We start from the raw sequence: 13,693 nt of genomic DNA, 5'->3' as shown, positions 1-13,693 counted from the left end.
ACACATACACACACAACAAATAGGATATGATTCATGATCCATGATTTTTATGCAGTTATGTCTTCCAGCTCATTCTCTCTCATCCATAAGTCATAAATAAACTGGATGTAAATACAAAAACAGCTTAAACCACTCCAGCCTCTATAATACTCTCCGCCTTTGCTGTTGCATTAACATACAGCACACGTGTAAACATGCATACGCACACACAAATACCTCAGTAAACTAGTGCTACACACACACACACACACACAAGCAACATGCCTAGAAATAAAAGGAAAATACATACTCTTGTATATCTGTGCACACAGTCGGCTGCAGGTGTGTGCAGTCAGTAATATCCTCATTGATAATTCTATTCTGTGGTATTAGTACATGAGCAACAGTGCAGCGTTCAGCTGTTTGAGGCTCGATGGCTGGATTAGCTCTCATCACACATAATGCTGACAGGCTTTACACACAGAATCTGTTACAGCCACAAGAACCAAAACTATGCACAGGGCAGCCGAATTGATTCGGTTACATTTCAAGAACGAAATTCCTCAAAGTATCAGATTATTTTTTATAAGTAAATGAATGATAACACATTAAACCGCTGCAATTATATCTGGGACAAATATACTGCACAATGCCAACAAGCTGCAAGTGATCAAACTGACACAAGGACTGTGAAAAACGGAAAAAAAGAAGAAAAAAAAAACAAAACACAGCCTCTTCATTCATTTTCAATGAGACCCCAGTGTTAGCACAGTGGGGAGTCCAAAAACAGAGGGCTCTGGCAAAAGAAGTTACCTTTGTTCCAACGTGCTCCATTTACCAGTCAGAACCATGCAGAAGTACACACATTGGAATATCATGTACTGTGAACCATACAGCACTCCGCAAATTAAAATGTTCAGCATGCAAATGTAAATACATGGAGCAGAGGATTTGTTGCCGCTGTGACTGTAACTTTGCAGCAGAGTGGTAAAATCCTGCCTCAAGCCAAAGAGTCTTGGCATCTCATGAGCCTTCAACCTGAACTGTTTGCATTTCATTTTCTGTCTGGTAACACGTAGCCACACCAACACAGCCCCTTGAGTTTTTATGACGCAGTGCTCTTGTCAGTCGGAAGACAGCCTTGCATGTTTTAACTGAAACAGTTTTTTTTTTTTTTTTTTTTGATGTGCTTGGGGTTTGAGGCTGTGATTTTGGAACATTTTTGCACATTAAATGTCCTGGCAAAAGTTTCAACTCCTTAAAAAGTTTCTATGTGGGCAAAATGGATATACAGTACTTGTGAAATTACTGAATTAGTGAAGTCATTTTGGATTAGGATATACAATGCGGCTCTGTTACAATGTTGTATTTGAGTCTAGATGGTTTTTGTGCTGTAGTTAAGTTGACAGGTACTGTACTGTACTGAGGGCTTGTCCTGTAGTGGTGTGAAATGAGATTCAGAGTCACACTAAAAGCTCATTCTGCTGTGTTAAAGACGTCATTCAAAGGTATAGAAGGAAAGTGCCAAGGAAATCTGTGTTGCTATTTTTTATTCAAAGATGTGACACATCAGCAATGGCCGAATCCCTCTCCAAGCCATTAGAGCTACAGTATGTCTGGCTAGCGTCCGCAAACATGCACGCACAAATCCAAGCTCACAGACATGCACCAGTGCACAACCACATCTGCGCAATCACACACATACTGAAGCATACACACACACACACACGTCTGGTTCCCCACGTTTGAACACACAGCCTGCGTGTGGATGGAGCCAGTGCTGGGTTAAGCTAATTACACAGCTAAACTATCGGCTGTGAGCCTCCGTTAGAGGGCTGGATCTGACATTCAGTAAATGCCAGCCAGTCACTGCACTATTAGCAGGGCTCTCCGCGTGTATATGTGTGTGTGTGTGTGAGAGAGAGAGTGTGCGAGCTCGGAGAGAGTGAGAGAGCAGTGGTTAGTGACAGCATCAGTTACATTGAAAATGTCAGTCTGAGTCTGGGATCTTTTACGTTCTACTTCGCAACCTGCTTGTTTGTGTGCGTGTGTGTGTGGACAGAGGCAGAACGAGAGTGAGAGACAGTGTAAATGTTTGTGTCTGTTTGTGTGTTTGTTTAGGTCGTCCATGTGCCTCCAAGGTCCTATCATCAGTGAAGCGTGCTGTATTGAACCGCAGCCACTCCCCACTGTGTCCTCTATGTGTTTGGTTATGCTTGGATTGCAGTCCTATTGGAGATGATTTAACACTTTAGAATTGATCCACAAACAACACATTCTGAAAAATAAGCCCCTCTTCTGCTGTCTGTCTCCTCCTGTGCACTTCACTCTCTTTAAAAAACATTTGAAACCCCTGATGCTTTGTCTTCATCCCTTCCCTCTGTCTGTTTTCCTCTGTCTCTCTCCTCCGTTCTTCTTTCTCTTCCTTTGCAGTAAACTGGACGCCTTCATCTATGATGCTGCAGTGTTGAACTACATGGCCGGCAGAGATGAAGGATGTAAGCTGGTGACCATTGGCAGCGGGTAACTAGAGCTTTAATTCCTTAAAAATACACTTTCAGTGTGGATTGTCTGCAGGCCTTGATGTGATCCTGATGTGTGATCCAAACCACAATGTAAGTTGTGTAAAGGGTTTTTTTTTTATGTTTGTTTAAGGTTACACTGCACAGATGTATATTCAAGCTACATGGATTCTGAAATTGTAATTTTTTTATTGGACAGAGGTTTTGTGCCATCACACATATAGAGTCTTAAAGGACAAGTTCATCATTTTGGGAAATACACTCTTGGTCAGGAAGTCACTGGTCTTGAAGATGGAGCCTCTGTGATGTCACCCATAGGTTTCTGAATAGTGGCTTTGAAACTAAGAGTGAGCTGCTCCACTGACTCCGCCGTCGCCATCTTGGTAGTGCTTGACTCTGCCTGATTCCCAGCTAGCCTAAAAATGGGTTAAGAGGTGGGGCGTGTGTGGAGCTGAGACTTCGGTGCATGTCGGTTTGTGGCAAGCATTCAATCACCCACCTGTCACTCAAAGTGGTCAGGGCCTCAATTATCCATAACTTTAAGCCTTAATAAAGTTTATATGGATGAGTTTTATACAAATTTACTCCCATTGTCGTTGTCATGAAGGAGGAAATTAACAAGCGGCAACCTCCGAGCCAGAAAAATGAAGCCAACACAGAAGTAACAAAAACGTGTACAGCATGGTACAAAAAACAGTTCGGTCTGTACAGCTATTTTCCTCCTTTATGACAACTGTACGGGAGGTGAATGTTTATGTAACTCACCAGTTTAAATTTTATTAAGGCTTAAAGTGCTGCATAATTGCAGGTGTGCCGCTTTGAGTGACAGGTGGATGAGCGTATGCTTGCCACAAACAGACATTCACTGAAATCTCGGCTCCACACACACCCCTCCTCTTTGCCTATTTTTAGGTCAGTCGGGAGTTAGGCAGAGTCAGGCACTGCCAAGATGGCGATGGCAGAGCAGCCCACTCTGACCTTCAAAACCACTCTTCAGAAACCTATGGGTGACGTCGTAGAGGCTATGTCCATCTTTATTTATTAGCTATAGAGATTAAACCATTTTTTGTACCAGGCTGTAAACATGTTTATTTCTGCTGTAAAGTTGGGCATTTTAACATGGGAGTCTATGGGGATTGACTCTCTTTTGAAGCCAGCCTCAAGTGGCCATTCGAGGAACTGCAGTTTCGGGCACTTCTGCGTTGGCTTCACTTTTCAGCCCCGGAGGTTGCCGCTTGTCGTGAACACAAACTGTCAGGCACATAACCTCTTCCTGTTTGATGTTCTTACACTTTGGTTTTTGTACGGTGTAAAGAAATGAGATACAACGTGTTGATGAGTGAGCTTTAGAGGTGCTGGTAGGTGGATTTTATTACATTTGGACAAAGACAGGCTAGCTGTTTCCCCCTGTTTCCAGTGTTTATGCTAAAACTAAGCCAGCTGCTCATATATAGCTTACAATCATGAGAGTGGCATTGATCCTCTCATCTAACTATCAGCCAGAAAGCAAATAAGTGTGCTTCCCAAAATGCAATTTGATTGCAGTTTAATGTGTCAATAGTGTCAAAATGTGCCTACCTTACATTTTCATTCCCCAAAAGCATTTGGACATTCTCATTGAAACATATGTAAATTTGGTTCTAATTTTGATTATATTTGGATAGGATAGCCTGCAGCAGTCACTCTGCAGTAAAAGTTAATAAATATGAGACACTTGGAATTTAGATATATAATAATAGAAATAAATAAAATAAATCTCATACAGCTGCTGTAGCTGTATGAGATTATTTATGGCCAGGGACTTGGGCTGCTTGTATCTGGGATCAACCAAGAATAAATTTAAACAGTTTTAGTGTTTAGTTTCGACTGAATATTTTTGACCCATATTTCCAGTTCATGACATTGATGTGCATCATTACTCATGAGGTATCTCCTCAAAGATATTTTGAATCGCAGTGACACCATCTGCAGATATAAAGTTTCAAATGTGTGTTTTGTGTGTGTGTGTGTGTGTTTGTTTGGACGTGCTTGTGTTCAGGTACATCTTTGCTACCACTGGTTACGGCATTGCTCTGCAGAAAGGGTCCTACTGGAAACGGCAGGTGGATCTGGCTATCCTGGCCATCATCGGAGATGGTGAGAAACACACTCACACAGCGTTCTCGTACACAAATTCCGAGTGCATGAAGCTATCCACGAAGGCAAAAGGTTACATTATTCCTTGGCAGCATTGTAAATTCATGCACAGGTACTTCCACTCTCTCACACACACGTGCACATCTCTACTGCCTTGTCTGCTGACAGCACAAAGGGAAAGCGGTGAAGTATAAATAGTCCTTTGATGTTATTCTGGACACAAAAGGCTGCTCTAAACAGAGGGCAAAGTGTGTAAGTTATTCTAATATATTCTTCTTTGCAGCACCAGATTTGTACGTGTGTGTGTGTGTATATACGCATTACTCTATCTGAATCACCACATTCCTTTATTACAGTAGCTTCAGAAGTTCTTACATAAACAATTTCCTACTGCAAAACGGAGAGGAAAGCAAGACAGCTCGAGCTTTTAGTGACAGATTCATTTACATTTTACATCGAAAGCATTTTGCTGATGCGAGTGTTCACAGCCACTCACATTAAGTGCACTGAAGTTGATTAAATGAACATTGGTGTCACAATAATCCTCTCTAACCAAATCTTATCAGGGCTGCAGAGCATGCAGGCCACACTCCATTATATTTCATGGCTGGATAATCTTTGACAAAAATCAGACTCAGTGTTTTTGTTTGGCTTTGTCTTCTTCTCCTGATCATTAATCCCATCCAGTCTTTTCATACTTAGCTGTTTAAGCATGGCCTTTCAATGTAAATATACACTGAGGATGTTTTAAATCTGTATTATCTTTCCAACATGCTGCTAACTAATTAACTAGAATAGGTTGAGAGAAAAAGAGAGATAGAAAATGAGGAAGAGATAAAAGATCTGCAAAGAGAGAGTGTGACAGATCTAGAGAGAGAGAGGGAGAAAACACAGTGAGGGAGAAAACACACAGAGATGGTGTGACTGTGTGATGGCCAGAGTGAGGTCGAAGGGAGGACGAGACGGGGAGCACGGGATGAGAGGAACACGAGGAAAGAGCGCGTGTCAGGTGGAGAGCGAGCGAGAGAGAGAGAGGGAGGGATGGGGAGTGAGAGGAGGGCAGGTTCCTTGATAGATGACAGTGACTCGGTGTCTTGGCAGATGCTACTTGATCAGATAGACACAATGTGGGTGGAGAGCATATGGCTTCCCGCGGACAGAGAGGAGACAGGGAGAAGATGTGGCTTCTTCGGGGGAAGAGTGGAGGAAGGTGAAGAACAAAGAGACGAATAGACAGACAGACAGAGACAAAACAGGCTGTCTGGGATCACTTGGGCTGGTGAACACATGGCTGAACCAGCGGCAGGTCCCATTTTGACGGTTAAAGTTCCCCTGCAGGCACCTTTTAAACTAAGTAAAGATAATCTGCTTTGATCAATATTTCGTTTAACATGGTTTTCCCCCACATAAAAAGTGAAAAACAAAAAAGTCTGAAAAGGGGCTGGAAGCACATCTACGCTTCCTTCCTCACTGAGAAATTCTGCATCAGGCCAGTAAAAGAGCAGTGTGCATCAAGATGGTTAGCGGAGGAAACATCAGAGAGCCTCAGCCACGTTTGAGGCTCAGTAAGAGCCAGACCAGAAACGGCGACTAGCAGCCGTAACAGAACGGTAAGCGTAGCTAGCATCTTTTAGATTTTTATGTTGTTTGATAGCTTACTAGCTTGCAACTGGTAGCTTCTGACACAGTTTTAGTGGTTGTCCTAATGCAAACTCTCACTCCCTGTAATGGCAAGGTTTCGGGTTTCTTTTGCAGCCCCCTCGGGCAAGTTGATATGATTGGTTCCTTAAGTTTGTGACATATGAAACCTTGTCATTGGTTCACTGCAGTTCCAAGGTGGAAATATGCAGTCATGGTGTTGACTGCTTATTTCACTCATCTTGTATCATATGAAAAAATAACCCCATGTGGACATGTTAACAAGGTGTATAACTTAATTTTCATTGAAGAGGGTCTTACATGTTGTCATAATATACATATAATGACAATACTTTGCTTTCATATCCTGTTGTGTTACCAGTACCTGCTTGGCAATATGGAAATGTTCAAATTTTGTACTCTTCCCACCTGTTAATCCTAGTTTCAGACAGCGCTATCCTGATCAAATGTGTTCACCTTGGAGCAGTGACAGTCGCCCAAATTCATACGGTTCGACAGTGTGGAAAGACTGTGATCTGTCAGAACTAAATATGATCCAGTCAGGGTGAGGAACCGAGGAAGAGTTATTTCAGGGTGCAGATAAGCATTCTGAAGAAACTTGCATTAAGTGAGTGTCCTGAACCAGAATGGATTTCGTGTTTGTGGTTCATAATAATGTAATGGAGAAGATAGCATCTCAAAGCTGCGCTCATGTACTTTAAAATAAATGTTTTTTGTTTTGTTTTTTTCATTCATAGGTGCTTCAACTAAAACAATTTTAAAAGCCCTGAAAGTGTGGATGAAACTTGTAGAGACTTGTGTTCCTGTGTTCCAGCTGACTGGCCACCAGACTATTGCCTGAGCCGCCTGGCTGCTGAAAAGAGAACAAAATTTGAATTTCAGCAATACTTCCCCCCCGGAGTCAGAGCAACAGTGCAGACAGGAGCAGCTCCCCAAAGCTTTTCCCTTGAATGCACTCGATTTATAAAAAATAAATAAATAAAAAATAGAGAGAGAGAGCAAGACAAAGTGACCTGTTGATACCTAAAACTCTCATTTATCTTAACTCTCTTCTGCAGCCAATTCCAAGCATGTCATAATGTCAAATTAAACAAAGATGTACCATGGCTGCATCTATTAGTGTCTTGCAAATCTACCAGGAGACAAATTCTCCTCACTTGTCCTAAAGGGTTAATGATGTCTTAGTGAGTCTGCAGCCCCAAGACATCGAGCTGAACCCCACCAAGATATTTGTCTTTCCCCACTAGCAGCCTTAGTTATCCAGCCCTGAATGACACAGATTGGATTAGCCACGCGCCAAATGTCACAGAGGAAGCCAGAGAGGGAGGGGGAACAGAGGGAAGGGAACACAGAGTGAGGAATGGGAAAAGATAAGGTCTTTGTTGCTTTCTACCTTTCTTTCATTAGCACTAAACTATCTCTTTGCCCTATCAGGGAACACAGAAGGGACTGGAAGCCCAGTTGCTTGGTGATGCCCAAAGATATTTATTTTAAACCACGGCCCACGCAAAACCAGTTGATTAAAGAAATATATTAGCATTCAACATACTTATATAGGCTGACGGATTTTTTTTTTTTTAATGCACTCATAAACACAGATTATAAATCTTTAAATCTGACTATGAAAAATCTGGAGACATTCTTTAATTGGAGGGAAAACTACTGAAATACAATTTAGAACACTATATGATACTTCACATATACTTTTAAAGTAATACAAACTTTCTTTGCAGATAATCTCAAATATTTACGAAACAAAAAAAAAAAATAAAAGAATTGAAATGCTAGTAGATAAGATTTTACAACAGCTTTTATGGAACGTTTTATGTACATGCAAAGTGACTTGAGTAGCAATTCTAACTGCAAATTTCTGTCTCATACTGTATAATTTAGCATCAGGATATAAACAGTGTTTTTCATAAGTGCTGGCTGTCAGCCAGATAGATGGATATTAAAACATTTCCAGCCAACTACTTTCTTACTGTTTCAAGTCACGTCACTGTCACTTTTTATAAACGTAAAACTATAACCTTAAACTAATGAGGGATCTTAGTCATCGAACATCTGGATCTTTCGCAGCCCCTCCTGATGTCCTGTCTGCCCAAAAGACTGCTTCATTCAGTGTTTTTACCAGATTTAATCACCTGGTCCTTTTTGTTTTGGAGAGGAGGAGACCTCTGCGGATATTTGGAGTCCCGGTGAAAACCTCCTGAATGATGAACCCAGAAGGAATCCTAACCTAAAAATAAAACGGCAATGAGTTGTTCAACAATGAAGAAAACAACTCCTGTGGTCTCACGCTATTTCACGACGTCGTCAAACGGCATCTTCTGTTATTGTTGTGATTGAGAGACCCATAAAAGCTCTTTACTTACAGCCTCAAAAGTGTGTGATGGTAGAGTTGAGAAGCAGCTCAGATACTGTTTGACCGGGGTCTGCTCCGGCAAGCCGGGTCTTCTTTTCTCCATCAGTCGGGTAAGGACTGGTTTGTGTGTAGGACGTGTATGTTTGCGTGTGCAGACATGTTGTACAAGCATTGTTTAGCCTGTTTTGTGGTTTGGGAGAACAAAAAACTGCTACAGCTTTACATAGAATTACATTTTTAATGAAAACAAGACACAGCTGGACATCGTATGCACTAGCAGAAAACCCTGGGGCAAACTTGTATATTATGCCTAAGCTTAAAATTCATTGGTATCAAACCCCGAAAAGCCACTTAGTAAAGGATTTGAGTCTCTCTTTCTCTCTCTCTCTGTCTCTCTTTCTCTCTCTCTCTTTCTGTTCTTTTGTTTTTCAGGTGAAATGGAGGAACTAGAAGCCCAGTGGCTGACAGGAATTTGCCACAATGAGAAGAACGAGGTGATGTCCAGTCAGCTGGATGTGGACAACATGGCTGGGGTCTTCTACATGCTGGCCACAGCCATGGGGCTCTCCCTAATCACCTTCGTCTCTGAGCATCTCTTCTACTGGAGGCTCAGATACTGTTTCACTGGGGTCTGCTCCGGCACGCCGGGTCTTCTTTTCTCCATCAGTCGGGTAAGAACTGGTTTGTGCGCAGGAGGCGTATGTTTGTATGCGCAGACATGTTCTACAAGCATTATTTAGTATGTTGTGTGGTTTGGGAAAACAAATACCTGCTACAGCTTCACATAGAATTACATTTTTAATGGAAACAAGACACAGCTTTGGTGCAACAGTCTGGAGTTTGGCTCAGTGGTCAACTCCCAGAAACAGGCCATGGAGTGTGTACACATGTGAGTGTGAGGCTGTGTGAATATCTGGGCCTGGGGTGGTCTGACTGGGTTAACAGTGGTCGTGTTCAAGACTAAAAGGTGCAACGAAGCACTGCAGCTGTACTGGGGGCTAATGCTGCATTATCGGGGTCAGACGGGCCTGTCTCAGTTCTATTTTCTATCAGCAGAATAAGGGAGCAGAGCAAGCATCCACACACACACGCGCGCGCGCACACACACACGCAGAGACAGAGAGCTACTGCTAAACTAAGAAACTGCGTGAAACAAGGGGGAAGGAGGGAGGGCTGCACAGAGGAGGATAAGAGGGGAGGATGGGGATGGAAGCAGGAGGAGGCATCACGAGGCAGCCCTGAATATCGACAAAAATAGATCTTAATTGCAGCATGTTTTTTTTTGGGTGAAATCACGGCAACCCACGTTAAATCAATCTATCCTGTCTCATTCTGCTTAAAGGTCAGCATTCTCCCTTGTTGTGTGTGAGAACCAAAGACATGAGCGTGCATCCCTAAAAGCACTGCAGTGTCTCTGCACTCTTTTTTTTTTTTTTTCTCACAAAGAGTGACTGTTTGCAAAGTTAACAGAGAGGGATGGTGAAGAGGGGGAAGAAAACTTTGAGAAGATAAACTGAGGTTCTTGAGAAAGATGGTATTTCAAAGCCATTCTCAAGAGTGATTGAGGGCAAAAGACTTCTTTTGTCTTGTGTTGATAAGGCCCACAAAATGTGAGCTAAACCGAAAAGGCACTTTGAATTCTTTTAATGTGATAAATGCCTCTTAAGGATGCATTTGTGAAGAGGGAAATGGTGGCAGCAAGGAAAGAATTTGTGGTTGTTTTTCTGACTTATACCACAGAAGGAGAGCTCTATGGCATTACTTTCAGACCTTAGATTAGCAGTTGCTGTTTAGTAGTTAACCTATATAAACAGCCCATACTTTATTTAATCTCCCTCACACTCAAATTGATGGGAATTTCTGCTGTTTTCTGTTGTTCTCTCACAATAAAATGTGTAAACCCTGTAGTGCCTCTAAGGGAGCCTTGGGGCAGAAAATTCTGAGACATAATGTAACCAGCCTCTCGTATTTTCAGAGGATTGTTGATTTAAGTTAGTTTGAATGGATTCTACTTCCTGTGAGACACTGGTAAATTTTTTCACAAAGTAACAGGTTTTCAGATGTAAAATAGAGTTTTGCTGTAAAACTGATGGAGCTGTCGACAGACTCGTTTCATTGCATTGTATTACATCACATTTTGTCTGAATGTCCCATTTAGAAAGTATACAAAGTTGTTCTTTGGGTTATGATGGATGGATATGATTATTTTCTTGAGCAACATTCTGTGTGTTTTGTCGCCTTTGTGTCTTTATGATTTATTCTGAATACTCTCTACTTAAGTACTTCCTCCATTATTATGTTGTTTTTACTACTGCAAAAATCAGTCATGGTTGTTTAGAAGATTCATATCTTAAACAAAACAAAGTTTCAAGTTTTTGTTGTTGGTTGAATGTACAGTACTGTGTTTTGCTGAGTCACTACCAATTTATCATTTAACATTAATTTAATGAATTTCAATAAAGTGTACAGATCACAAATATGTTTGGCCAGAGTGGATAAGTAATCATTCTGCTTGTGTCTCTCCATTTCCCCCTGAATCCCTCTTCATCCTTCATCTTCTCATTCTCTCCTGTTACCCTTCCTCATTTTCACCCCCCCCCCCCCCCCCCCCATTCCACTTGATCATCCATATGTCTCCATGCAGGGAATCTGGAGTTGCATCCATGGAGTCCACATTGACATGAAGAAAAAAACAGATCTGGACTTTAGCCCTCAGGACAAAATGCTTAAGCTCATCAAGTCAGCCAAACAGATGACCAACATATCTAACCTGGGTGGCTCGCGCATGAACTCACCCAAACGTGAGTTCATGCACTCAGCTGGCCCGATGATCATGGATATGATGGCAGAGAAGGGCAACTTCATCTATGCTGACAACCGAAGCTACGCTCCCAAAGACATGATCTATGGGGATACGGGTGACCTGCAGTCGTACCTTGCTAACCGCCACAAAGACCACCTTAACAACTACATCTTCCAGGGAGGCCAGCATCCTCTGACCCTGAATGATGCCAATCCCAACACAGTAGAGGTGGCAGTGAGCGCTGACGCAGTCCAGACCAATGCCAAGCCGCCCCGGACCCTGTGGAAGAAGTCAGTGGACACGCTCCGTTCAGTGCCACCTGGGCCCCCTCCGATGCCCGACATGCTGATGCCAGACCCACGTATGTCGATGAAGACACAGCGCTACCTCCCTGAGGACACAGCCCACTCTGACATCTCCGACTGCTCCAGCAGGGCAGCCTCCTACAAGGACCCAGAAAACAACAAGCACCTGAAGCCCAAGGACAACTTAAAAAAAAGATCGGTGACGTCAAAATACCCAAGGGACTGCAGTGAGGTGGAGCTGTCCTACTTAAAGACTAAGCAGGTCAGCGGCGGAACCAACCAAACCGGTAGAGGGGGAGGAGGAGGAGGAGGAGGGGGAGGAGGAGGAGGAGGAGGAGAGAAAATCTACACCATCGACTCAGACCGAGAGCTGAGCCTGCACTCAGACCCCATTCACTACCGCGAGAGTCGTGGCCTCGCTGCAGACGATTTGGATTACCCTGAGATCTACTCTGACCACAGCGACAACTTTAGGAAGTGTGAGCAGCCCATCATTCATCTGAATTCCTCGCCTTTGCATCACACAGACTCAGATCTTCTACCAGACCCAACTTACTCTAAACACTACAACGTGAAAGAGAAAAACCTGTCCCCACATGAATCCATTGATCGCTACAAACAGACACACTGCCGTTCCTGCTTGTCCAAAGTGACCGCTAGCTACCCACCAGCAGGGCCGTACACGCCTACTGCCTCTGCCGCAGCTTCTGCCACACGCTCACCCTATAATCGGTGTGAAGCATGCATCCACATGGCCAACCTGTATGACATTAGTGAGGACCAGCTCCTCACAGACCCCTTGGTCAGTCCCACCATGCACCACCAACAGCAGCAGCAGCAACCAGACGAAATGTTTGGTCTGTATTGGCCACAGACGGATGGGCCACATGTCCAAAAGAGAAACCGCTTGAGGCTCAGTCGTCAGCATTCCTTTGACAACATCATGCTAGAAAAGCCCAAGGATGTAGACCTGGGCCGACCGGCGCGTAGCGTCAGCCTCAAGGAGAAGGACCGCTTCCTGGACTCCGCATCTGACTCGCATTATGCGAACCTCTTCGGCATGCGTCCCTACTCCGGAAGACTGTTTGGCACCGGCTCCAAATCAATGCTGTTTAACCACAACCTGGAGGAGAGCAAGAGGAGCAAGTCCCTGTACCCGGCCCATGGCTCGGAAAACCCTTTCCTCAGCCACTCGCTGAGGGATGACACCAGCAGCAGACTGGTCCATGGGCGTAGCTCCTCTGATATTTACAAACAGCTGGCGGTGGCTTCACCTGCAGCGGTCCTTGGAGCGGCCCCCATCAAAACACGCAACGATGCGAACAATCTCCGCTCTTCCGTTAAATCCACCACTTCATACTGCTCACGGGACGGGCGGATAGCTAATGACATGTACAATAAAGAGCATGTGATGCCTTACTCAGCCAATAAGACTAGTGCATACCCGGCCCCACGCGGTGTCCTAAACTCAGCCCAGTTCAGCAATAGACGGGTCTATAAAAAAATCCCCAGTCTGGAGTCAGATGTTTAGTTGATATAAGAAATAATGTGTTCTCTCCTCCTTACTCCTCTCTGGGTTTGTATTATAATTTATCAACTATGTTATCCACTAAGGGATGCCATAGCCACACTACATTTTTCTTCTTCTCTTCGACATTGTAACCCAAAAGAACTTGTGCCCACTTGGGTATGACGGTACTACTACTACTCTCTTTGCAGATGATATCACCATTTATGTCCATCTTCTGCCATGTACCAATGAGTTGGCTGCATGGCCGGCACTCTGCCATAAGGTATCCGGGAGTAAATGGAAAGGGGGGATCATTAATCCCCAAATTTTGGAAAAGGGGTAGGAAATGGTATAGTTCCATTAGTGGGACAGAGAAGGCCTAAGTTTCGGTAAGGGAGGACTCCCTTACTCTAG

At 43.5% G+C, this 13,693-nt stretch overlaps 1 protein-coding gene across 1 annotated transcript in view; it reads left to right on the top strand.

Moving 5' to 3' along the window:
* The window catches only part of grin2a (glutamate ionotropic receptor NMDA type subunit 2A), a gene marked incomplete at its 5' end in the record, with an annotated part of 132,009 nt that extends 118,709 nt beyond the window's left edge, over positions 1–13,300 (top strand). The window contains 4 exons of the mRNA XM_022756859.1: positions 2,413–2,502; positions 4,540–4,637; positions 9,094–9,332; positions 11,306–13,300. Of these exons, the coding sequence (XP_022612580.1) occupies positions 2,413–2,502; positions 4,540–4,637; positions 9,094–9,332; positions 11,306–13,300 (2,422 nt within the window). The remainder of the gene's footprint in view (positions 1–2,412; positions 2,503–4,539; positions 4,638–9,093; positions 9,333–11,305) is intronic.
* Between the last annotated feature and the right edge of the window lie 393 nt (positions 13,301–13,693).

The sequence above is a fragment of the Seriola dumerili genome, unplaced genomic scaffold, assembly GCF_002260705.1.
Source record: "Seriola dumerili isolate Sdu_G_001 unplaced genomic scaffold, Sdu_1.0 BDQW01000260.1, whole genome shotgun sequence".
Lineage (NCBI taxonomy): Eukaryota > Metazoa > Chordata > Actinopteri > Carangiformes > Carangidae > Seriola > Seriola dumerili.
Note: the sequence above shows the minus strand (reverse complement) of the source record. Positions and strands in the feature narration are given on the sequence as shown.